Raw genomic sequence first — 27,458 nt, 5'->3', positions numbered from 1 at the left:
TAATTTGGGTGATGTCCATGCTTCCTAATTATTGTACCCTTAACTTTGAATTGCCAGACTACCCTTTGCTGCCTGGGTGAGAGGTTTGTGTGTTGGGATGTGAGCTGGGTTGGGGCAACACCTGACAGAGAATCCCGGTTATCAGCTGCCGGCTGCAGTGAGGACAAGCCTACAGCTGAGCAGGGCACATGAGTGGAGAACAGACTAGGTCACAGAGGGCTCAGGGCTTGCTGCGAGAAGGTAAATTGCTTTGGTTCTGTTCCTGTAATTTAAGAGGAAAGCCTGTCTAACTTAGCTGGTCATGGAGTGTAAGATTAGATGAGACTGAATATGCATACAGGCTGTTTGTTGTTTTAAAAGCCCTTTTTCTTCCAACGTTTTGTTCCAACTACTAAACAAACATACTTTGTTCTAATCAGGCTGTTGGCTCCTGAACAAAAGGAAACACAGATGCCCGAAGCCCAGTCAGGCCTGCAGGGCGATAGGGGTTGGTAGACAGGAGGTACAGTACCCAGGTCCTTCTCAAAGAGCAGAAAAATCAGTAAGGCTATGTCTACACGAGAGACCTTACAGTGGCACAGCTGTACCAATGCACTGTACCACTGTAAGATCCCTCTATGCTGAGAGGAGAGAGCTCTCCCCTAGACATAATTAATCCACCCCCAACGAGCTGTTGGCAGGAGCGCTTATGCCGGTGAAACATCTGTTGCTCGGGGGGTGCAATATTCACACCCCTGAGCTACGTAAGTTTTGCTGACATAAGTGGCAGTGTAGACATAGCCTAAGGCACTCAGAGTGAGCAAGGAGACAGATACACAACCAGCCTCATAACCATGACAGGTCTGAACAATATGCCCAGCATGTTTTAAAATCCTTTAACTGAAGAATAGATACATTTTTAAATCCACTTTCTGGTGTTGCAGTTTAATTTCATGCCATTTATTAAAATGTGTCTGATCTTTTGATTTACGGAGGTGAAAAGAAAATCATTCAAGCAAATATTTTGGCAATAGTTTGAATTATTCTCAACATACTGTACATTGCTTAAACCGAGTAAATACTTAGCAGTTTCCACATTTTATGTCAGCCTACGTTTATTGGTTTGTAATGTCTAATCAAACTAGAAATCTGTATCTGGGAGACTGCAAGTAGGGACCATAGAAGTAAAATATTGACCCTGATCCTGCATTAGCTACACCCCATCTACATTAGGGGAGTTTGCACTGCAAAAGGAATGTGCAGGTTCATGCCCACAGTCTGTAGTACTAGGGAAAGAAACCTTTATATTAGCCATCTAGAGACATTCCTGTTAATGCATCCAGCTATTTAAATTGTCTAATATTTAAATCTAATGCTTTAGGTACTTAAGAAAAGAGCTTCCATAAAGCATTGTGTCACAGATTACCTGGAAAACAGATCAAAGATTTAATGAACTGCAAATTACATTTCTAAATGAGCAACATAAATTAGTCTGCTTTTAAGCAACCAGGATCTTTTGTTCCTAAGTAAATACAGATTTGATCATGCGGTATGTGATGTGGCCCTCTGATTTACAGGTATCAAAACTGTCTTCAAACTGGCATTTGCTTGACATTTCTCTCACTTCTTCATGAATAGGCATGGCTCTTCCCACTACACTCATCAGTTTCGTCCCCAGGGGACCCAGTTTTGAGTATTCCTGGAGTTGCAGAAGAGAGAGGGAATATTGTTGTTCATCAGCAATTGCATAACAAAAGAGAGGCACTTCAGAAGATGAGTGTTTTCCTTTTCAAAGAGACTTCCTCAAGGGGTTCCGTGTTCAACAATTTCCATATCAAATGTGCAAAAAGAAAAGGAGTACTTGTGGCACCTTAGAGACTAACCAATTTATTTGAGCATAAGCTTTCGTGAGCTACAGCTCACCTCATCGGATGCATACTGTGGAAAGTGTAGAAGATCTTTTTATACACACAAACCATATAAAAATGGGTGTTTACCACTACAAAAGGTTTTCTCTCCCCCCCACCCCACTCTCCTGCTGGTAATAGCTTATCTAAAGTGATCACTCCCCTTACAATGTGTATGATAATCAAGTTGGGCCATTTCCAGCACAAATCCAGGTTTTCTCCTCCCCCTCCACCCCCCCCGCCCCCCACACAAACCCACTCTCCTGTTGGTAATAGCTTATCTAAAGTGATCAATCGTACCAAAAGGACTGAAGGTAAAAAATCCATTACAATCTACATAACACACAGACTATGCTGACAGCTTGTGCCACACACTCTCAAAGAAACTGCGGAATCACCTGATCAACATCCTCTACAGCAAACAGGGAAAGATTAAGAATGAGCTCTCAAAAATGGATACTCTCATAAAAAACCAACCTTCCACACAAACTTCCTCGTGGCTGGATTTTACTAAAACTAGACAAGCCATTTACAACGCACACTTTACTTCTCTACAAAAGAAAAAGGACACTAAACTTTCTAAATTACTACATGCTACAAGGGGCCACAGCAATGGTTCCCTCAACCCACCCAGCAATATTGTTAACCTATCCAACTATACTCTCAGCCCAGCAGAAGCAGCTGTCCTATCTCGGGGCCTCTCCTTCTGCCCCTCCACCCCCACGAACATGATACAGTTCTGTGGTGACCAAGAATCCTATTTTCGACGTCTCCGACTCAAGGAATATTTCCAAAATACCTCTGAACAACATACTAATCCACAGAGGCCTCCCTACCAACGTTACAAAAAGAAGGATTCTAGGTGGACTCCTCCTGAAGGTCGAAACAGCAGACTGGACTTCTACATAGAGTGCTTCTGCCGACGTGCACGGGCTGAAATTGTGGAAAAGCAGCATCACTTGCCCCATAACCTCAGCCGTGCAGAACACAATGCCATCCACAGCCTCAGAAACAACTCTGACATCATAATCAAAAAGGCTGACAAAGGAGGTGCTGTTGTCATCATGAATAGGTCGGAATATGAACAAGAGGCTGCTCGGCAGCTCTCCAACACCACTTTCTACAAGCCATTACCCTATGATCCCACTGAGAGTTACCAAAAGCAACTACAGCATTTGCTCAAGAAACTTCCTGAAAAAGCACAAGATCAAATCCGCACAGACACACCCCTGGAACCCCGACCTGGGATATTCTATCTGCTACCCAAGATCCATAAACCTGGAAATCCTGGGCGCCCCATCATCTCAGGCATTGGCACCCTGACAGCAGGATTGTCTGGCTATGTAGACTCCCTCCTCAGGCCCTACGCTACCAGCACTCCCAGCTACCTTCGAGACACCACTGACTTCCTGAGGAAACTACAATCCATCGGTGATCTTCCTGATAACACCATCCTGGCCACTATGGATGTAGAAGCCCTCTACACCAACATTCCACACAAAGATGGACTACAAGCCGTCAAGAACACTATCCCCGATAATGTCACGGCTAACCTGGTGGCTGAACTTTGTGACTTTGTCCTTACCCATAACTATTTTACATTTGGGGACAATGTATACCTTCAGATCAGCGGCACTGCTATGGGTACCCGCATGGCCCCACAGTATGCCAACATTTTTATGGCTGACTTAGAACAACGCTTCCTCAGCTCTCGTCCCCTAACGCCCCTACTCTACTTGCACTATATTGATGACATCATCATCATCTGGACCCATGGAAAAGAAGCCCTTGAGGAATTCCACCATGATTTCAACAATTTCCATCCCACCATCAACCTCAGCCTGGTCCAGTCCACACAAGAGATCCACTTCCTGGACACTACAGTGCTAATAAACAATGGTCACATAAACACCACCCTATACCGGAAACCTACTGACCGCTATTCCTACCTACATGCCTCCAGCTTTCACCCTGACCACACCACACGATCCATCATCTACAGCCAAGCTCTGCGATACAACCACATTTGCTCCAACCCCTCAGACAGAGACAAACACCTACAAGATCTCTATCAAGCATTCTTACAACTACAATACCCACCTGCGGAAGTGAAGAAACAGATTGATAGAGCCAGAAGAGTTCCCAGAAGTCACCTACTACAGGACAGGCCTAACAAAGAAAATTAACAGAACGCCACTAGCCGTCACCTTCAGCCCCCAACTAAAACCCCTCCAACGCATTATTAAGGATCTACAACCTGTCCTGAAGGATGACCCAACACTCTCACAAATCTTGGGAGACAGGCCAGTCCTTGCCTACAGACAGCCCCCCAACCTGAAGCAAATACTCACCGACAGCCACATACCACACAACAGAACCACTAACCCAGGAACCTATCCTTGCAACAAAGCCCGTTGCCAACTGTGCCCACATATCTATTCAGGGGACACCATCACAGGGCCTAATAACATCAGCCACACTATCAGAGGCTTGTTCACCTGCACATCCACCAATGTGATATATGCCATCATGTGCCAGCAATGCCCCTCTGCCATGTACATTGGTCAAACTGGACAGTCTCTACGTAAAAGAATAAATGGACACAAATCAGATGTCAAGAATTATAACATTCATAAACCAGTCGGAGAACACTTCAATCTCTCTGGTCACGCAATCACAGACATGAAGGTCGCTATCTTACAGCAAAAAAACTTCAAATCCAGACTTCAGCGAGAAACTGCTGAATTGGAATTCATTTGCAAATTGGATACTATTAATTTAGGCTTAAACAGAGACTGGGAGTGGCTAAGTCATTATGCAAGGTAGCCTATTTCCCCTTGTTTTTTCCTACCCCCCCACCCCCTTAGACGTTCTGGTTAAACTTGGATTTATGCTGGAAATGGCCCACCTTGATTATCATACACATTGTAAGGAGAGTGGTCAGTTTGGATGAGCTATTGCCAGCAGGAGAGTGAGTTTGTGTGGGGGGGGGGGGTGAGAAAACCTGGATTTGTGCTGGAAATGGCCCACCTTGATTATCATGCACATTGTAGGGAGAGTGGTCACTTTGGATAAGCTATTACCAGCAGGAGAGTGAGTTTGTGTGTGTATGGGGGTGGGGGGGTGAGAAAACCTGGATTTGTGCTGGAAATGGCCCACCTTGATTATCATGCACATTGTAGGGAGAGTGGTCACTCTGGATAAGCTATTAGCAGCAGGAGAGTGAGTTTGTGTGTGTATGGGAGTGGGGGGTGAGAAAACCTAGATTTGTGCTGGAAATGGCCCACCTTGATTATCATGCACATTGTAGGGAGAGTGGTCACTTTGGATAAGCTATTACCAGCAGGAGAGTGAGTTTGTGTGTGTATGGGGGTGGGGGGGTGAGAAAACCTGGATTTGTGCTGGAAATGGCCCACCTTGATTATCATGCACATTGTAGGGAGAGTGGTCACTCTGGATAAGCTATTACCAGCAGGAGAGTGAGTTTGTGTGTGTGTGTTTTTTGGAAGGGGGGGGTGAGAAAACCTGGATTTGTGCTGGAAATGGCCCACCTTGATTATCATACACATTGTAAAGAGAGTGGTCACTTTGGATGGGCTATTACCAGCAGGAGAGTGAGTTTGTGTGGGGGAGGCGGAGGGTGAGAAAACCTGGATTTGTGCTGGAAATGGCCCAACTTGATGATCACTTTAGATAAGCTATTACCAGCAGGAGAGTGGGGTGGGAGGAGGTATTGTTTCATGGTCTCTGTGTATATAATGTCTTCTGCAGTTTCCACAGTATGCATCCGATGAAGTGAGCTGTAGCTCACGAAAGCTCATGCTCAAATAAATTGCTTAGTCTCTAAGGTGCCACAAGTACTCCTTTTCTTTTTGCGAATACAGACTAGCACGGCTGTTACTCTGAAACCTCTCCTTACAATTGTGTATGATAATCAAGGTGGGCCATTTCCAGCACAAATCCAGGGTTTATCAAGAACATCTGAGGAGGGGGTTAGGAAAAAAAGTGTTTTTTCCTACCCCCCCCCCAGACGTTCTTGTTAAACCCTGGATTTGTGCTGGAAATGGCCCACCTTGATTATCATACACATTGTAAGGAGAGTGATCACTTTAGATAAGCTATTACCAGCAGGAGAGTGGGTTTGTGGGGGGGGTGGGGTGGGGGGGGAGAAAACCTGGATTTGTGCTGGTAATGGTCCAACTCGATTATCATACACACTTTAAGGAGAGTGATCACTTTAGATAAGCTATTACCAGCAGGAGAGTGGGGTGGGGGGAGAGAAAACCTTTTGTAGTGGTAAACACCCATTTTTTCATGGTTTGTGTGTATAAAAAGATCTTCTACACTTTCCACAGTATGCATCCGATGAAGTGAGCTGTAGCTCACGAAAGCTTATGCTCAAATAAATTGGTTAGTCTCTAAGGTGCCACAAGTACTCCTTTTCTTTTTGCGAATACAGACTAGCACGGCTGTTACTCTGAAACATATCAAATGTGCTTAGTTTACAAGTAAAAAAAGGAGTACTTGTGGCACCTTAGAGACTAACAAATTTATTTGAGCATAAGCTTTCATGAGCTACAGCTCACTTCAGCGGATGCATTCAGTGGAAAATACCACAAGTACTCCTTTTCTTTTTGCGAATACAGACTAACACGGCTGCTACTCTGAAACCTGTCATTAAGTAAAAAAAGGTTTTCATTCCAACCGCCAGCTCTGCTAACTGGGTTTCAATGGGCTTAAATACGCTCTGTGCCCCTTTGCACTTACACCTGGGAAGCCCTAATCCAAGGCTATGTCTACACTGCGCAGCTTACAGCGGCACAGCTGTGCCACTCAAGCCTTGCCGCTGTAAGGCGGGCAGTGTAGCCGCTCTTTGTCGGCAGCAGAGAACTCTCCTGATGACAAAATCAAACCAGCCCGAATGAGGGGCGGTAGCTTTGTCAGCAGGAGGGCATCTCCCGCTGACAGTGTTTTTTTCACACCCCTGACCAACAAAAGTTTTAACGAGAAAAGTGCAATGTAGACGTAGACCAAGCCCCTCCACACAGAGTGAGGTCTGGAAGAGGTGGCCTGGCCATTTACCCCTCCCAACACAAAGTTCAGAAAGGTCTAAGGCCCAGACAAAGGACAGCACTTGAACCCACACAATGCCCTTAATGGCACTTGGCGTGCAGTGTCTCTATAGGAGCATCTCCAACTCTCTCCATGGGGATTGTCACCCTGGCTGCTTATACAGTGTATATATAATCCCAAATGTGGAAGCCAACAGCACCTTTCAGCATAACAGTACTGAAAGCTGAACCAGTCCTGCTGGTAGTTCATTTCCTGATTAGAAAAAGCTAGTGCCACGAAGTGAAAGAAGTCCCATTGATTTTGAACCTTTACCTGGGTATCTTTTTCATCTTCAAACAATAGGTAGTTGAGAGCAGGAGCCATTGGCTCTCCCCACAGATCCTCATAGCTGTCTTCCTGCTTCTCGGCCTCTGAAAACACTTTCTTCTCTATGGCTAGGGGTGCTGTGCTCTTGGGGCTTTCATCTCCAGCATCTGTCTTTGCTTTTGGGGGGAAGTACAAGGAGATGTAATGGGGTTATACTTTGTGAAGGTTAGAAATAAAGCTTCTTATGGAAATTGTCTATAATCTTTACTATGAGGCTGCCAGGGAGACTCCCAAATATACACTATGGACAGGTAAAAAAAAAGAGCAATGGACAAGTTTTATGCCATAATGCACATGCAAGCTGTGAGATACTGCTGCTCTACCCGTAGCACCACTGTCTATCACACAATCCAGTAGAATCTCTCTCAAGTTGATCGTTAATTCCGCATGTGTCTCAGACACACTGAGACCATCCTCTTAGAGCATGGGCCACTGTACTGCTGGAGGGACCATCTTTTGGATGAGATGTAAGACAGTATATGATGATTCATGGGCAGTAAAAATCCAAGGCATCTTTTTGCACAAGGCAGTTGATCCTAGCATCTTGGCCTGGCCCAGTTCCATTTTGGGAAACTACATCCTACTGACCTAAATATCTATTTCACTTAACACAATAGTGTATTATTTTCTTCCTGTCCTGCACTGTGAAGTTGAGCTGCTGCGCTGGCTGCTAAACCCGAGGTAACTGCATTTCAGTGGTAGATTAAATGATCACCATGTACAGTAGAATGATTGCAAAGGACTTTGCAGATGAAAAGTACTTAATGTAAGATTACTTATAAAGTTCCATGACTTTTTGACATGTGCATTACCTGCATAATCTCTACACTGTAGTCGTTCCAAGTCCTCACTAAGCAATTCCTCTCCTTGAACTTGCAGGCCAGCTCCCTGGGTAAGAAATAAATTCCTAAGAAATTTAAAAAAAATACATGACATTAGAGCTCTGAACATATTTCCCTAGAAACTGGAACAATTAACTATGCCTTGTTTTCAGAAAAGACATACTCGAAAAGCCATCTGACATTTAACCGCAAGCTCAGAATAGTGCAATGGTTTAAAAATGTGATTGAGGCAGCCAGGTAACTTAATGACTATGCTCTTTTGTATTCCTAATTCAAGTCTGCCCATACAACTCAAAGAAAACAAATGTTGTCTCGAATCAGTACACAGTCCAAACCACGGCTGGTAGTCTTCACTTAGAAGCAGTCCAAGGTTCTTCTAGCAAGAAGAATTACAGACCCCCTTTTGTGGTTAAGATGTGACTGCTACAGCAGGGCTGAAATCATAGGGCAGGGACAGTAAAGAGATGAGTGATAAACATAGTGTGTAACACCACAAGTTATGATACCACATGTTCTAAATTAATCCTCTTTTGGGGAATAAGTTAGCTCCTTCAAATGTGAAGGAACTTCATGCTGTGCAATGTACCCTTACAGTGCTATGCAAGAGCCTCTTCCTTATTTCTGCTTAGTTCAGCATGTCATCTGCAGTACTTGGGATTGAAAAAACTAAATTAGCACATTAGCCTTCACGCCCCCAAATATTTGAACCAACAATAAGGAGCAGAGCTATGCCCTAGTGTCCAGCCTGCACAGCTAGATATAGGGGGAGGTGTGACAGGAAGGAATTCTTCCTCCAGCACCATGGGACTGCAGCCCTAAAGTGTGAGCCGTGGAGGAGGAGATAATGGGAGGATCTGTACAGCAGGAGATAATCCAGCTCTGCCACCCCCACATCCTGATCCCTATGTGCTGGTGCATACAGAGTCACAAGGTAGCTGAACTTCAAATCATGTCCTCTTTTGAATAAGAAAGTTGCATTGGTTCTACTGCCCAGGGACGCTGAATGGCTGAGGAGGCAGCAGAAGTAGTTTCCAGGGCCCAGATTCTCAAAAGTATTTAGGCTTCAAATGTCCACTGAAATCAATGGAAGTTAGGCGTCTAAATACCTTTGAGGATCTGGGCCTAGGTCTGTAAATGGAACCATTCTTACCCCGATATTTTAAGATTCTGAAGTCTGCAGTTAAACAGGCTCCTTATCATATATATATTTTCTTCTTCTAGTAGCTGAGCAGATGCTTCCAAGTCACTTACTTCCTTTCGGTATATTTCAACCTGTCGCAGATGAGAAAAACATGAGGTAATCTTGAAAGAGAGGGGGACCTGCACAATGGGTCCTGATCCAGGAGCTTCCTGAGTTCTTATCCTTACAACCTATCCTGAAAAATGATCCCTCACTCTCACAGATCTTGGGGGACAGACCAGTCCTCACTTACAGACAGTCCCCCAACCTGAAGTAAATACTCTCCAGCAACCACACACCACACAACAAAAACACTAACCCAGGAACCTATCCTTGCAACAAAGCCCGATGCCAACTCTGTCCATATTTATTCAAGTGACACCATCACAGGACCCAATCACATTAGCCACACCATCAGGGGCTCATTCACCTGCACATCTACCAATGTGATATATGCCATCATGTGCCAGCAATGCCCCTCTGCCATGTACATTGGCCAAACCGGGCATTCTCTATGCAAAAGAATAAACAGATACAAATCTGACATCAGGAATCATAACATTCAAAAACTGGTAGGAGAACACTTCAACCTCTGTGGCCACTCAGTAAAAGATTTAAGGGTGGCAATTTTGCAACAGAAAAGCTTCAAAAATAGACTCCAGCAGAAACTGCTGAGCTTGAATTAATATGCAAACTAGATACCATTAACTTGGGTTTGAATAGAGACTGGGAGTGGCTGGGTCACAACACATATTGAATCTATTTCCCTATGTTAAGTATCCTCACACCTTCTTGTCAACTGTCTAAATGGGCCATCTTGATTATCACTACAAAAGTTTTTTTCTCCTGCTGATAATAGCTCATCTTAATTAATTAGCCTCTTACAGTTTGTATGACAACTTCCACCTTCTCTGTGTGTATATATATATATATATCTTCTTACTATATGTTCCATTCAATGCATCCGATGAAGTGGGCTGTAGTCCATGAAGCTTATGCTCTAATAAATTTGTTAGTCTCTAAGGTGCCACAAGTATTCCTGTTCTTTTTACCTCCCTCTGTTGCCTTAGACAACACAGAAGGTCAAGAGGAGAAAGACCTGGGTCTATTGGTTAATCACGGGATGACATGAGTAAGGCTGAGAGTCTGTCACGGAAGTCACGGATTCCGTGACTTTCCGTGACCTCCATGACTTCTGCAGCGGCCAGTGCAGGATCAGGGGCTGCCCAAGCTGAGCAGCCCCTGGGTCAGCAGCAGCAGTTTGGGTGTGTGGGAGGGGGCTAGCAGCAGGGGTTTGGGAGTGTGGGGAGGGCACTTACCTCGGGGTGGGGGGCGCTTACGGGGGGAGACTTCCCGGCTCCCACAGGCATGACTCTGTAGCTCCTCTTAGGTGGAGGGGCTAGGGGGCTCCAAGCACTGCCCATGCCCGGAGGCCCCATCCCTGCAGCTCCCATTGGCTGCAGTTCCCGGCCAATGGGAGCTGTACAGCCGGTGCTTGCGGCGGGAGCAGCATGCGGAGCCCCCTGGCCTCTCTGCCTCCTAGGCGCTGCAGGGACATGCGGAGCCAGGTAGGGAGCCAGCCCCGCCAAAACCCCCAGCGGAGGTCCCAGGCCAACTCCTATAGCACCCGTGGCCCCCACACCCAAGTTTTAGTTAGGGGTATATAGTAAAAGTCATGGACAGGCTACAGACCATGAATTTTTGTTTACTGCTCGTGATCTGTCCATGACTTTTACTAAAAATACACGTGACTAAAATGTAGCCTTAACTATGAGCCATCAATGTGATGAGCCATGAAAAAGGCTAATGCAGTACTAGGATGCATCAGACAAGGTATTTCCACTAGAAACACGGAAGTGTTAAGGCACTGGTGAGACCTCATTTGGAATCATAGACGCTGACTCCGTGGGTGCTCCAGGGCTGGAGCACCCAGGGAAAAACATTAGTGGGTGCTTAGCACCCATTTGCAACCAGCTCCCCCCTCCCCCCCAGCACCGCACCAATCAACTCCTTCCTCCTAGCACCTCCTGCCCACTGCAATCAGCTGTTTCACAGCATGCAGGAGGCGCTGGGAGGAAGCAGGAGGAACAGGGATGGGGCAGGCTCAGAGGAGGGGACGGAATGGGCGTAAGAGGTGGGGAGGGGTGGGGGTATGGAGGAAGGGGTCGGGTGGGGGCAGGGCCTGGGGGTTGAGCACACCCCGAGCCCAGAGGAAACCGGTGCCTATTTTATTGCAATATTGCAGCACCAGGCTTTTTATACAAATTTAAATTACATTCCATAAATGTTTGAAGGACTGAGCCCTAAAATTGTATACTGGATGATCTCATACACTTCTACTTATTAAACAGTTGATTGCATGAAGTGGTGTTGTCACTAGCAGAGCCAAGATTCTGGCTGTCATAGAATCATAGAATATCAGGGTTGGAAGGGACCTCAGGAGGTCATCTAGTCCAACCCCCTGCTCAAAGCAGGACCAATCCCCAATTAAATCATCCAGCCAGGGCTTTGTCAAGCCTGATCTTAAAAACCTCAAAGGAAGGAGATTCCACCAACTCCCCAGGTTACGCATTCCAGTGTTTCACCACCCTCCTAGTGAAAAAGTTTTTCCTAATATCCAACCTAAACCTCCCCCACTGCAACTTGAGACCATTACTCCTTGTTCTGTCATCAGCTACCACTGAGAACTGTCTAGATCCATCCTCTTTGGAACCCCCTTTCAGGTAGTAGAAAGCACCTATCAAATCCCCCCTCATTCTTCTCTTCTGCAGACTAAACAATCCCAGTTCCCTCAGCCTCTCCTCATAAGTCATGTGTTCCAGTCCCCTAATCATTTTTGTTGCCCTCCGCTGGACGTTTTCCAATTTTTCCACATCCTTCTTGTAGTGTGGGGCCCAAAACTGGACACAGTACTCCAGATGAGGCCTCACCAATGTCGAATAGAGGGGAACGATCACGTCCCTCGATCTACTGGCAATGCCCCTATGTATACATCCCAAAATGCCATTGAACTTCTTGGCAATAAGGGCACACTGTTGACTCATATCCAGCTTCTCGTCCACTGTAACCCCTAGGTCTTTTTCTGCAGAACTGCTGCCGAGCCATTCGGTCCCTAGTCTGTAGTGGTGCATGGGATTCTTCCATCCTAAGTGCAGGACTCTGCACTTGTCCTTGTTGAACCTCATCAGATTTCTTTTCGCCCAATCCTCTAATTTGTCTAAGTCCCTCTGTATCCTATCCCTACCCTCCAGCGTATCTACTTCTCCTCCCAGTTTAGTGTCATCTGCAAACTTGCTGAGGGTGCAATCCACACCATCCTCCAGATCATTTATGAAGATATTGAACAAAACCGGCCCCAGGACCGACCCTTGGGGCACTCCGCTTGATACCGGCTGCCAACTAGACATGGAGCCATTGATCACTACCCATTGAGCCCGATGATGTAGCCAGCTTTCTATCCACCTTATAGTCCATTCATCCAGCCCATATTTCTTTAACTTGCTGGCAAGAATACTGTGGGAGACCGTGTCAAAAACTTTGCTAAAGTCAAGGAACAACACGTCCACCGCTTTCCCCTCATCCACAGAGCCAGTTATCTCATCATAGAAGGCAATTAGATTAGTCAGGCATGACTTGCCCTTGGTGAATCCATGCTGACTGTTCCTGATCACTATGATTCTATGACAGGATTGTGACAATTGTGCAATTGTGACAGGATATGCATCTTCACGTTTTGATGTCACAAACAGAGAATCAGTCTTTCCCTCACAACTGTGGCTTACTTAGGACAAATTCCTGCTCACCCTTCTCGCTGAAGTCCTTAGAGGCCTATGATAAGAAGCAAAGTGATGACTACAGACCACCACTAAATTCAAACCCTAATTATCATAGAGTGAAAAACCAGATACTCCTTTTACCTCTTCTTTCAGCCATTCGTTTTCTTCAATCTCCCTGTGACTGGTTTTGTCAATGTGCTTTACGGCATTCTGAGAAAACAGAATTTCAGATCCTCTCTGAAGACAGAACTTTGACAATGTCACATATTTGAGGAAAACATTTCTAATGGGCAGGTTAGTCCTCTAGGCAGGAAATAGCCACACAGGGAACTAGAAACTGTGCAAGGTTCCCCAAAACCAGAGGTGGGGAAACTATGGCCCACGGGCCACATCCGGCCTGCTGGACCGTCCTGTCTGGCCCTTGAGCTCCTGGCCGGGATGCCATCCCCCCTTCCCTGTAGTTATGCTGCCATGCGGGCAGCGTGGCTTGCGCCCACCCACCTCCCAGGCTTTCCAATAAGCCGGTCCAGCCGCTCTGAGCAGCATGGTAAGGGGGCGGGGGGTAGGGGGGCTTGGATTAGGGGCAGGAGGTCCCGGAGGGGCAGTCAGGGGGCAGGGGGCGGTTGGATGGGGCGGAGGTTCGGGGGGGCGGTCAGGAGACAGGGAGCAGGGGGGGTTGGATAGGGGGTGGGGTCCTGGAGGGTCGGGAGGGACAGGCAGAAGGGGGTTTGGATAGGGGGTGGAGTCCTGGGAGGGGCAGTTAGGGACGGGGGTCCTGGGAGGGGGCGGTCAGGGGACAAGGAGTGGCGGGGGGGTTGGATGAGTTGGGGGTCCCGGGAGGCCTGTCAGGGGGTGGGGGTGTGGATAGGGGTCAGATAGGGGACAGGGAGCAGTGGGGGTTGGATAGGGGGTGGGATCCCGGGAGGGTTGGTTAGTGGCGGGGGGTCCCGGGAGGGGGCGGTCAGGGGACAAGGAGCAGATGGGGTTGGATGGGTCAGAGGTTCTGAGGGGGGCAGTCAGGGGGCGGGAAGTGGGTGGGGGCCAGACTGTTTGCGGAGGCACAGCCTTCTCTTCCCGGCCCTCCATACTGTTTTGCTACCCCGATGTGGCCCTCAGTCCAAAAAGTTTGCCCACCCCTGCCCTATACCATTCTCTTGGGAGACTTGAAGGGGCTCCGCCATGGGGTAGGCAGGAGGGTTAGCCCTCAAATCAGCTATTCCTCACAGATGTTCCAATCCAATGCAATTTGTGACCAGTTATTATTTCTGATATCAGTTTCCCTAAATAAGAGCTTTCTCCCTCCCTTCATATCTGCTATTTCTGATTTATCCTGCACTGAAGTCATAATCTTATCTGTGTAAAATCAGACTTTTGCAATGGAAGGAAGGCAATACCAGAAATTCAGTGTTGTGGCCCTGATCCTTTGGGGCTCCTTTCAGTACTAGTGAATTTGATTGCAGGATCAGAGGTTTGTCTTCATTATTGACTCAAGTAAGAAATGAACTACCAGGAATCCCTTGTTTAGCATCACATGTTTACAATCCATGGGTCTGATTCTCTTCTCACACCATTGTAAATCAGGAGTAACTTAACTGAAGTCAGTGAAGCTAAACCTCTAATCTTCAAAGGGATCTAATGAAGTGTGGAATCCTACTGATGGACATACAGATCCAGCAGTATAGATCACTTTGTTGATTGGATACTAACACTGGTATAAATGAGAGAAGAATCAGATCCCACATATATTGATGAAATCTAACAGTTTGTCTTTAGTCTACAGAAACCTGAAGTATGTTTTTCTAACTTTCTGACTATTCTGGTACTCTCTTGGATCAATCTTAATTCTTGAGTGAGAAAACAATATGATATAAAACTTCAAGAAAAGAACATACTAAGGCTTCAAACTTGCAAACACTTATGCACACGTTTAACTTCAGTGGGACTACTCATATGTTTGAAACTAAAAATATATGTTTGCAGGAACAGGGCTTTGATCATTGCCAGTTTTGTTTCTGCAAAGACAGTATTTAGAAAATACTTATTCATGATTTTTTGAAATGTCAAAAGTTATTTAAGTTGAAATTCTAAACTGAAACTCTGTATTTGCCTTTTTTTGTTCCACATGTTCATGTTTACATTTATTTTTTGAGACTTTTTTACATTGCGAGAAATATCAATATTTGGACATTAACATTTGTCTGTGAATGTAAAACATGCCACTTTCTGTATTTTTTATTAGAAATTCAACATTTTATTGTAAATCCCACACTCTTAGAAATTTTCACTAATTTTTATTTTTCAAAATTAAATTCCTAGTAAAAATGTCAAGTTCTTGAGTGAGCCTCTGTTCCTCAGTTTCCCCAACTGTAAAATAGAGATGATGCTACTGACTTTTGTAAAAGCACTTTGAGATCTACTGATGAATATATATATATTCACTATATAACAGCTAGGTATTATTCCTATCACAGTATATTTAAAATAAAGAGCACTACAATATTGGTTAACAAAATTTTACAGTTCATTTTATTCTGTTCCAACCCATAAGATACCCTGTCATTCCACTAATGAAGGCCCAAGTCAGTCTTTTTTTTAAAATCCAGTTTAAAATCAATAAGAAGAGAATGAGTATTTGTAATCAAGATGCGATTAGCACTCAGTATAAAAGCAGAAAAAGTACCTCAGTAGCCCATTCCTTCTTTTCGTCCATTTGTTTCTCAACCGATCTGTCCATTTTTTCTTTTGTCATTTCCAGAGTATGTCTATAATATTCTTTCAAAAGCAAAGCAGAAGCCATTAGGTCACACTGATTCCCCCTGCACATGATGAGATAACTGACTCTTACTGTGGGACTCCACAGCCAGCACCTCTTTAGAGCATGTTGATATTGCAGTGAGGATGTGAGTGTAGCACAAGAAAGTGTACGATGCTAGGTACACTCTAGCTAGCATGGGGAACAAGAATAACGTAGATGTGGAGGCACAGGCTTCAGCCTGGGTTAGCAATGCAAGTAAAAACCCTAGAGGGAGTCAGAGTATGTACCCAGGTGGCTAGCCCAAGCGCCCATCACCACCAAGTTCTGTGCTTCGTATAATTTTATATCCTATATAGATAGGCTATATATACACTATGAGCTAGGAATGTGCTTCCTCTGCTCATGTACACAAATTTGTGATAGCTCAGTGTAGCCCTGTTCTCACAGAAAACAGCAGGAGAGGCGTGCAAACCCAACTGAAAAGGGTGAGTACATACTTGGAACTGCTCAGCCATGCCTCCACTATGTATACTCACTCTAGGTCAATGAAAGGATTAGTATATGTACATGAGCAGGGGAATCACACGCTTAGCTTGTTGTGTAGATATAGTCTTAGACTTTTGTAAGGCTTTCACTTCATATTGCTCGACATTCTGATGAAAGAATTGGCACTATACAGTATTAATAGAGCACACGTTCAATGGATTAAGAACTGGCCAACTGACAAATCTCAAAAAGTAATAGTCAATGGGGAATCATTATCAAAATCTTAACTTTGGTTCCCAGAAAGATAATGGAGCAAATAAACAAGCAATCAATTTGTAAGCACCTAGAAGATAATAAGGTGATAAGAGACAGTCAACATGGATTTGTTTCGAACAAATCCTGTCAAACCAACCTAATATCCTTCTTTGACAGGCTGCCAAGCCTTCTGGATACTGGGGGTGGGGAGCAGTAGATGTGATATATCTCGACTTTAGTAAGGCTTTTGATACTCTCTCTCATGATCTTCTCATAAGCAAACTAGGGAAATATAGCCTAGACCAGTGGTTTTCAACTTTTTTCATTTGCAAACACCTAAAAAATTTTGAATGGAGGTGTGAACCCCTTTGGAAATCTTAGACATAGTCTGTGGACCCCCAGCGGTCCATGGACCACAGTTGAAAACCAATGTTCTATGGTAATGACAACCTTTCGCAGACCCCTTAGAAAACCACCGAACCTACTGTAAGGTAGGTACACAACGGTTTGGAAAACCAAACTCAGTGAGTAGTTATCAATGGTTCACAATCAACCGGAAGGGCATATCACAGGGGTGGGCAAACTTTTTGGCCCGAGGCCTCACATCTGAGTATGGAAATTGTATGGCGGGCCATGAATACTCATGAAATTGGGGGTTGGGGTGCAGGAGAGGTTGATGGCTCCGGCTGGGGGTGTGGGCTCTGGGGTGGGACCAGAAATGAGGAGTTCAGGGTGCGGGAGGGGGCTCCGGGCTGGGGTGCGGGGGGTGGGGGCTCTGGCTGGGAGTACAGGCTTTGGGGTGGGGCTGGGGATGATGGGTTGGGGGTGCAGGACAGCGCTCCAGCCTGGGACCAAGGGGTTTGGAGGGCAGGAGGGGGATCGGGGCAGGGAGTTGGGGTGCAAGAGGGGGTCAGAGGTGCAGGCTCCAGGAGGCACTTAACTCAAGCAGCTCCCGGAAGCAGCAGCATGTCCCCCCTCCAGCTCCTACACGGAAGTGCAGCCAGACGGCTCGGCATGCTGCCCCATCCGCAGGTGCCGCCCCTGCAGCTCCCATTGGCTCCCAGCTGGATTAAAATGTCTGAAGAGCTGGATGTGGCCCCTGGGCCCTAGTTTTCCCACCCCTGGCATATATAGGTAGGGTCCTGCAGGGACCTGTTCTGGGGCCGGTTCCAGTCAATATCTTCATAAATTATTTGGATAATAGCATAGAGTGTACACTTATACAGTTTGTGGATGATACCAAGATGGGAGGAGTTCCAAGTGTTTTGGAGGACAGGATTAGAATTAAAAATGATCTTGACAAACTGGAGAAACGGTCTGAAATGAATAGGATGAAATTCAAGAAGGACAAATGTAAAGTTCTATACTTAGGAAGGAACAATCAATTGCACAAATACAAAATGGAAAATGACTGCCAAGGAAGGAATGCTGCAGAAAAGGATTTGGGGGTTATAATGGATCACAAACTTAATATGAGTCAGCAATATAATATTGTTGCAAAATAAGCAAATATTATTCTGGGATGGATTAGCAGGAGTGTTGTACACATGACACGAGAAGTAATTCTTCCACTCTACCGAGCAGCGAGGGCCTCAGCTGGAGTATTTTGTCTGGTTCTGGGCACCACACTTTGGGAAAGAGGAGGACAAATTGGAGAAAGAGGGACGATCAGCGAATTATCTCAAGTGCCTATACACAAATGCAAGAAGCCTGGGAAACAAGCAGGGAGAACTGGAAGTCCTGGCACAGTCAAGGAATTATGATGTGACTGGAATAACTGAGACTTGGTGGGATAACTCACAAGACTGGAGTACTGTCATGGATGGATATAAACTGTTCAGGAAGGACAGGCAGGGCAGAAAAGGTGGGGGAGTTGCATTGTATATAAGAGAGCAGTACGACTGCTCAGAGCTGCGGTATGAAACTACAGAAAAACCTGAGAGTCTCTGGATTAAGTTTAGAAGTGTGGGCAACAAGGGTGATGTCGTGGTGGGAGTCTGCTATAGACCAACGGACCAGGGGAATGAGATGGACAAGGCTTTCTTCTGGCAACTAATGGAAGTTACTAGATTGCAGACCCTGGTTCTCATGGGAGACTTCCATCACCTTGATATCTGCTGGGAAAGCAATGCAGCAGTGCACAGACAATCCAGGAAGTTTTTGGAAAGTGTAGTGGACAATTTCCTGGTGCAAGTGCTGGAGGAACCAACTAGGGGCAGAGCTCTTCTTGACCTGCAGCTCACAAACCAGGAAGAATTAGTAGGGGAAGCAAAAGTGGATGGGAACCTGGGAGGCAGTGACCATAAGATGGTCAAGTTCAGGATCCTGACACAACGAAGAAAGGAGAGCAGCAGAATACGGGCTCTGGATTTCAGAAAAGCTGACTTTGACTCCCTCAGGGAACTGATGGGCAGGATCCCCTGGGAGAATAACGTGAGGGGGAAAGGAGTGTAGCCCTGGAGAGCTGGCTGTATTTTAAAGAATCCTTATTGAGGTTACAGGGACAAACCATCCCAATGTGTAGAAAGAATACTAAATATGGCAGGCGACCAGCTTGGCTTAACAGTGAAATCCTTGCTGATCTTAAACACAAAAAAGAAGCTCACAAGAAGTGGAAGATTGGACAAATGACCAGGGAGGAGTATAAAAATATTGCTCGGGCATGCAGGAGTGAAATCAGGATGGCCAAATCACACCTGGAGTTGCAGCTAGCAAGAGATGTTAAGAGTAACAGGAAGGGTTTCTTCAGGTATGTTAGCAACAAGAAGAAAGTCAAGGAAAGTGTGGGCCCCTTACTGAATGAGGGAGGCAACCTAGTGACAGAGGATGTGGAAAAAGCTAATGTACTCAATGCTTTTTTTGCCTCTGTCTTCACAAACAAGGTCAGCTCCCAGGCTACTGCACTGGGCAGCACGGCATGGGGAGGAGGTGACCAGCCCTCTGTGGAGAAAGAAGTGGTTCAGGACTATTTAGAAAAGTTGGACGAGCACAAGTCCATGGGGCCAGATGCGCTGCATCCAAGAGTACTAAAGGAGTTGGCAGATGTGATTGCAGAGCTATTGGTCATTATCTTTGAAAACTCATGGCAATCGGGGGAGGACCTGGATGACTGGAAAAAGGCTAATGTAGTGCCCATCTTTTAAAAAGGGAAGAAGGAGGATCCTGGGAACTACAGGCCAGTCAGCCTCACCTCAGTCCCTGGAAAAATCATGGAGCAGGTCCTCAAGGAATCAATTCTGAAGCACTTAGAGGAGAGGAAAGGGATCAGGAACAGTCGTCATGGATTCACCAAGGGCAAGTCATGCCTGACTAATCTAATTGCTTTCTATAACGAGATAACTGGTTCTGTGGATGAGGGGAAAGCAGTGGACGTGTTGTTCCTTGACTTTAGCAAAGCTTTTGACACGGTCTCCCACAGTATTCTTGCCAGCAAGTTAAAGAAATAAGGGCTAGATGAATGGACTATAAGGTGGATAGAAAGCTGGCTAGATTGTCGGGCTCAACGGGTAGTGATCAATGGCTCCATGTCTAGTTGGCAGCCGGTATCAAGCGGAGTGCCCCAAGGGTCGGTCCTGGGGCTGGTTTTATTCAATATCTTCATTAATGACCTGGAGGATGGCGTGGATTGCACCCTCAGCAAGTTTGCAGATGACACTAAACTGGGAGGAGAGGTAGATATGCTGGAAGGTAGGGATAGGATACAGAGGGACCTAGACAATTAGAGGATTGGGTCAAAAGAAATCTGATGAGGTTCAGCAAGGACAAGTGCAGAGTCCTGCACTTAGGACGGAAGAATCCCATGCACCGCTACAGACTAGGGACCGAATGGCTAAGGCAGCAGTTCTGCAGAAAAGGACCTAGGGGTTACAGTGAACGAGAAGCTGGATATGAGTCAACAGTATGCCTTTGTTGCCAAGAAGGCCAAAGGCATTTTGGGATGTATAAGTAGGGGCATTGCCAGCAGATTGAGGGATGTGATCATTCCCCTCTATTCGACATTGGTGATGCCCCATCTGGAGTACTGTGTCCAGTTTTGGACCCCACACTACAAGAAGGATATGAAAAAATTGGAACGCATCCAGTGGAGGGCAACAAAAACTTAAATTTACAAAAACTTAAACTTAAATAAACAAAAAATTAGGGGACTGGAACACATGACTTATGAGGAGAGGCTGAGGGAACTGGGATTGTTTAGTCTGAGGAAAAGAAGAATGAGGCGGGATTTGATAGCTGCTTTCAACTACCTGAAAGGAGGTTCCAAAGAGGATGGATCTAGGCTGTTCTCAGTGGAAGCAGATGACAGAATGAGGAGTAATGGTCTCAAGTTGCAGTGGGGGAGGTTTAGGTTGGATATTAGAAAAAACTTTTTCCTTAGGAGAGTGGTGAAGCACTGGAATGCGTAACCTAGGGAGTTGGTGGAATCTCCTTCCTTTGAGGTTTTTAAGATCAGGCTTGACAAAGCCCTGGCTGGGATGATTTAATTGGGGATTGGTCCTGCTTTGAGCAGGGGGTTGGACTAGATGACCTCCTGAGGTCCCTTCCAACGCTGATATTCTGTGATTCTATGATTCTATGAAAGTTCAGAAGAGAGCAACAAAAATGACTAAAGGTCTGGAAAACATGATCTAAGAGGAAAGACTGTAAAAATTGGGTTTGTTTAGTCTGGAAAAGAGAAGGTTGAGAGGAGACATGATAACAGTCTTCAAGTATGTAAAAGGTTGTTATAAAGAGGAGGGTGATAAATTGTTCTCTGAGGACAGGACAAGAAGTAATGAGTTTAAATTGCAGCAAGAGAGATTTAGGTTAGACATTAGGAAAAACTTCCTAACTGTAAGGGTAGTTAAGCACCAGAACAATTACCTAGGGAGGTTGTACAATCTCTGTCATTGTAGACATTTTAAGAACAGGTCAGACAGTCATCTGTCAGGGGATGGTCTAGATAATACTTTTTTCTGCCTCAGTGCAGGGGACTGGACTAGATGACTTATCAAGGTCCCTTCCAGTCCTACATTTCTGTGATTCTTCATTACATCTATGCAGTTACTTTTATCTTAAACCTTCTAGTTTCTTTACCTCACATGCACATCACTTTATGAATCATTTTAAAGAACCTGAGCAGAACAGTACTTCCAATGTCCAGTGGAGGCAGTATGTCTGTTATGCTGTTTGAATTACATAAATAGACTCTTGCATGTACTTCAACAGTTAGGCTGCTGGTGTGCTGAGACCATAGCCTATCATGCTGACCAATATTGTCTCATTCTTTCCATCTATCTATATGAAATAGTTACTAACCTGTTCTTTAACTGTTGTTCTTCGAGATGTGTAGCACATGTCTATTCCACTTCAGGTGTGTGCGTGCTTAGTGCATTGTTGTCGGAGATTTTTCCCCCAGCGGTACCTGTCGGGGTGGTGCATGCACCCTCTGCTGCTGCACGATGGTATAAAGGACAGAGCCACCCAAACCCCTCAGTTCCTTCTTACCGCACTGATTCCGGTGCAGAGGGGAAGAAGGGTGGGTAGTGGAATGGACACGTACAACACATCTCAAAGAGTAGCAGTTACAGAACTGGTTAGTAACCATTTCTCTTTCTTCGACCGATTGCACATGTCCGTTCCATTCAGGTGACTCACAAGTACCTCGATATGGAGGTGGGATCAGAGTCTATCAGAAAAACAAGAGAAAGACCATACGTCCAAAGTTGGCATCATCCCTAGAGTGTTGAGAGGTAGCATAATGAGAGGCAAAGGTATGCACTGAAGACCAAGTTGCAGCTCTACGAATGTCCAGACTAGGCACCTGGGCTAGAAAGGCTACACGAATACACGAGATCTGGTTGAATGTGCTAGCACCCTATTTGGTAGAGTTACACTGGCCACACAATAGCACAAGCATATCCAAGAGGAGATCCTTTGAGAAGGGACCAGAAGACCCTTCATCCTCTCTGCCATTGCCACGAACAATTGTGACAGTGATCTAAATGGTTTAGTCCTGTCCAAATAAAAGGCATACTCATGGGCATATTTGGGTGGAGGTAGGGGGTGGTGTTGCCCCTGCAAACTGCAAACCTCATCCAGGCACAGAATTTGCTCCCCACACTGAAGCTGGGACTCTCCCAATCAGTTTCCTCTGCTGTGCTAGCTAACCCACCCTGCCCCTCACCTGCCTCCACCAATCAGCTGCTGAGACTATACGGCATGACAATCCTTCTAACCAATAGTAGTGGGGCAGTGAACAGGGCCTCTGGGGGTGGGACAGGCAAGGAAGGAGTCAGTCACTGTGGGAGGAGAGAGTATAGGATGCCCCATGGTGGGAGTGCTTGGGGGAGCACAGGGGCCGCAGTGGTGGTGGGTTGGAGCCTGGCGGGGTGGGGGGGGTAGTGGGGTGGGAAAGGGGAATCAATCTCCAGGGAAAGGGAAAGGTGAGGGCATAGGGCTGTGCCCTAAAGATGGGGGCAGTGAGTGTGGGGGAAGCATCGGGGGGGGGAACAGTCGCTGGGGCAAGGAGCGTGAGGGGCTAAGAGCATCTAAGTGGATGCTTTTGCCATCAGAGAAGCAGGGAACACCCTCACCTCTCCCTGGGAAGAGACTGGGGACAGATCCTTCTGGTCCAGAGTTATCATGTCCACTAGCAATTGCAGCTCCAAGAACAGATGTGTGGCCATGCTGTGCTGCAAATTGTGCCAGCTGGTGCTGAGCTTGTGGGGATGAAGGCTGTGCTGCTGGCCAACAGAGATCGACCTGACATCCCACCCACCACGTAAATCCCTTCAGCTATCACCAGTGGGCATCTCAACAGCTGAGTCATGTTACAGTAGTGCCCAAACACCTTAATCATAGGAGTCCCCCATTGTGCTAGGCACCACACAAACCATTAAGAAGTCTAAACCAAACCAGTGTCCCTTAAGTGACTTGCTGTAAGATGTCAGAACATGTTAGTATTAGAGCTGAGTGGGTCTAATATTTATTTAATTTTTTTCTTTCTTTTTATAGGAATTAGATACAGTTCTCCTGTCAGTTACTTTCTAAGTTGTTATCTGCAAGAAAGCTAGAGTTTTCAGGTGCCTAATTAGCCCCTGGAATCATGGTTAAAGTTGCCCCCCCAAATCTGAAAGGGTGCCCCTGCTCACATGCAGCCCCATTGGCCTGATTGAAGCTCCCCCACCCCCAAATACAGAAGTCAAACTACACCTAATATTTACCTCTCCTAATGTCTAATGTATGAAGTCTCTCCTCATCCTTATAAGCACAAGGCTTCAGGAAGAAAAATTAGTAAATAGATTGTCTGATTGATGTAAAAGTGAGACACCCCTTTGATGAGAAATTTCAGATGAGGGCATACATATCTTGCCCTTATAGGAGACTATTCAGAAGGTCAGACACTAGAGCTCATGATTCACCCACTCACCTGGCTGTGGTGATTGCCACCAAAAACATTTAACCATTGGTTGAAAGGGAGGGCCTATTAGCTTTGTTAGCACCAGGTTTAAGACCCAAGGGGGGAAGTGTATCCTCTACCTGGGGATGTAACCTGGCCAAACACTTCAAAAATCATATTGCCACAGGATTGGAGAAAAGCGAGCTATTATCAGTTGGAGGATGCCTGTAATCTGGAGTTGTAGTCCCGCTGTTGAATAACATTTCCTCCCAAAGAGATATAAGTCCCATCCTTTGATTTTGGGGCAGATGCTTGATGACCCTGGCACGCTCTCTCATTGACAGCAGAGACCACAAAAGATTCCAGAGGGGACAGGGAGGTGTTCAAACTTCTGTGAGGGAATATAATACCTTTGGCTCAGTTCTTTTAGCTGTTTGCACCAGGGAGCACCTCGACCTTGAGTGCACTCTATCCTCCTTCCCAGAATGTTTGCTGGACTTTGGTGCCAAAGACCCTGTGCTTCTGGTCACTGAGTCCTTCAATGCTGTCTTCCAGTGCCTCTTCTTTGGTACTGGAGAAGGAGATTGGCATCAAGACTCTGCCAAGGCAGGAGCAGCACTCCTAACCAAAACAGATGTGCTTGGTACTCGCTCAGAATAGGGAGGCTCTGAGGATGGGCATAGGGCTGCTTCCATCAGAAAGTATTTTAGTCTAACTTTCCTATCCTTTTTTAGTTTTGGGCTTAAAGTCCCTGCATATTTGGTACCTGTCTTGGACATGAGGTTTTCCTAGGCACTTCAGGCACCTGGAGTGTGGGTCACTAGTTCCCAAATGGCAGGAACTTAAGAGTACAAAGAAAATATCCCAATAAAAGGAAAGCTACTATTAAACTATCCTAACACTAAAACTATTTATCTGTTAATCAAGTACCAACTATATACAACACTAGAATCAAGGGAAAGCTTGTAGTAGTATGGTGAATGCTCCGACCACCATCACAGGCAATAAGAAAGAACTGAGGAATGCTGAGGGCAGCTCTGCCATTTCTGCCATGTACCAGCAGCGCAAGGGCACATGTGCCACCTTGATGGATACAATTGAAGTAAAAATCTCTGACAACTGTGCATTGGGCGTAGACACATCTGAAGTGGAATGGACATGTGCAGTCACTCAAAGAACCACCATCTTTTGTCTCTTATCTTATCTTTTGACTGTAAGCTCCTTTGGGCAGGGAATGTCTTTGTGTTCTGTGTTTGTATGGCGCCCAGCAAAATGGGGTCATGGCGCATGACTGGGGGTCCTAAATGCTACAACAATATAAATAGTAGTAAATCTTTCAAAAAATATGCTTTAGTTCAAACACATTATTGGATTAGATGCAAGAATCACTGTATGAAAGAGACTAGATTATCATAATGGTCTCTTCTGGCCTTAAAGATCTATGAATCTATATAAATGTTCATTCTTTTTTCTGCTTTACATCTTGGTGCAATAACATTTTGAACTGATTTAAAACAGGGAAAAGACAAAGTACAAAATACCTTGGTAGTTACTTAAAATACTAACTGACAGGCAAATATGCAATAGGAAAAACAGTTCAGATCTTCATCAAGATAAAGTATGTTTTCAGACCAATTACCCTGGGGAAGACAAAGAGAATAACTGAATGGTTCTTATCTGCAGCACTTGATGCTTGGTAATGGTTGGCACCGACTGCATGGGGACCAATCTCACAGTGCTGTCGCTGCCTGTCACTACCAGCTGCTTGGCTGTGGTAATGAATACTAAGAGTGTTACAAGGGAAAAAAATCAGGACTGTTTTTTAAAAATAAGAGTTACATAACACCTAAATAACTGGCATATTATTTAAAAGTCCGCTATACAAATGAATCTATATAATGGTTTTATAGAGCACACACCACTATATCTAAGCTCTTACATATGCTCCCTCAGAACTTAAACTATGCCTTGAATTTGCACATATTCATGTTGGGGATTTTGCAAAGCCACAGATAAGGGACTTTGTTACCAGTAGGCTAAATTCAGTTCTTGCGTAACCAGGTGAAGTTCCATTGGCACCTGATTATACTAGGTCTGAATTTCACCAATCACAGAAATGATCTAAAATTTCTCCTGTGTTAAAGGAGCTTTCAAATGGAAACCTGTGAAGCATGGTACGCGATAAGAAGCACTCAGCACAGTAGCACAAACCAACACTTTCAAACTAAGGTACCTAAAATTAGGCTCCATAATCTATCACCTATATAAAAGCAGCCTGATTTTCAAAAGGTATTGCACACCTGCAATGCTCCCTGGACTTTAGTGGAGCACCTCTGAAAAGTAAGTTGCTTTTATTTAGTTGCCTACATACAGGTATATAGGTTTAAATATTTTATCTTAAATGGATGTAATTAGTCTGAGCACAAATAACTTTCTGCAAATGAAGACTATAGCTTATTTATGCACTATATGTACTTGTATTGACCTTGCCGTAACTGACCTGTCATTTGCTCAACATCATCTTTGAGTCCGTGGATATCATTTTCTAGGAGCTTGATCTGTTTGGCATGTTCTCCACTCCCCACATTTCTGTACTCTAACCAGTAATCCTTCTCAGCCTGTTTTACCACTAGTTTATGCTCAACTTCATTTATCTTGGAGCGTAGCTCTATTAATATAACAAAACCAGAAGGGTGAGTCCTTTTTTCTGTCATTTTTTGTATCAATTTTGTACCAATTTTTTTCAGTTAGGGAGCTTTCAATGGGAGTGGAGGAGGAAATCTCATATCCTACAATTTATTACAAAATCCTGGCCCTCTATATTCTCAGGGCCACCATTTTCCCTGACAGCAGCTTGGTCTCACCTGGTTGGAAATAATAGGTGACCATGGCCATTTTGAAAGAGACCATTTTAACTGAGGGTACCAGTCCTACCAAGAACAATAGGAAATGGCAGCCAGTTCAAAAGAGGGCTGTGCTGGGAATTTCTGTAGTAGAACATTATTCCTCAGCCTCTGAGGAAAAAGAAACTTTCAGCTGTGAAGCATAACAGCAATAAATGGCTACTAATCTTAAAAAAAATCTCTACATGTAGTCAGTGCACAACATTTCAATGAGTTTTAACTACATGGAACATTTGAAGAGTATTATTCCATTATAACTCGAGACATAAAAGGACCAACACAGGGTGTCTAATTTCTTACAGAAATCATTTAAAATTCATTATAACTCAAACCAATAAACTGATTTACTGATTTATTTGTAAATTCCTGGACAAATCATTCTATACTCAAAGAGTAAGTGCTTTAATTTTGGGGAGGAAAAGCTGTATTCTTTCTATGTAACCAATAAGCTGAATCTCTGTGTCACATGGTGACTGGCCCTTAAGTGAAGATGGGGGATCCAGTCCCACCAGTAACACACCTCACTCACTTTGCCATGTGGAGAAAATGAACAAGGTC

The 27,458-nt window shown here is 45.1% G+C and overlaps 1 protein-coding gene across 3 annotated transcripts in view; it reads right to left on the bottom strand.

Annotated features, from left to right (window-relative positions):
* Nucleotides 1-940: 940 nt before the first annotated feature.
* Nucleotides 941-27,458, bottom strand: part of CCDC83 (coiled-coil domain containing 83) — a 49,899-nt gene continuing 23,381 nt past the window's right edge. The window contains exons 5-11 of one of the 3 annotated variants that reach the window (XM_074956120.1): nt 26,498-26,665; nt 15,804-15,895; nt 13,265-13,333; nt 9,318-9,439; nt 8,138-8,232; nt 7,272-7,441; nt 942-1,678 (exon numbers count right to left, since the gene is read on the bottom strand). In XM_074956120.1, coding sequence (XP_074812221.1) covers nt 1,502-1,678; nt 7,272-7,441; nt 8,138-8,232; nt 9,318-9,439; nt 13,265-13,333; nt 15,804-15,895; nt 26,498-26,665 — 893 coding nt within the window. In that variant the 3' untranslated portion in view covers nt 942-1,501. Of the gene's footprint in view, nt 1,679-7,271; nt 7,442-8,137; nt 8,233-9,317; nt 9,440-13,264; nt 13,334-15,803; nt 15,896-26,497; nt 26,666-27,458 lie in introns of all 3 variants that reach the window. The other 2 variants (XM_074956127.1, XM_074956136.1) reach the window with 2 other exon arrangements.

This window comes from Natator depressus, chromosome 1 (genome assembly GCF_965152275.1).
Source record: "Natator depressus isolate rNatDep1 chromosome 1, rNatDep2.hap1, whole genome shotgun sequence".
Classification (NCBI taxonomy): domain Eukaryota; kingdom Metazoa; phylum Chordata; order Testudines; family Cheloniidae; genus Natator; species Natator depressus.
Note: the sequence above shows the minus strand (reverse complement) of the source record. Positions and strands in the feature narration are given on the sequence as shown.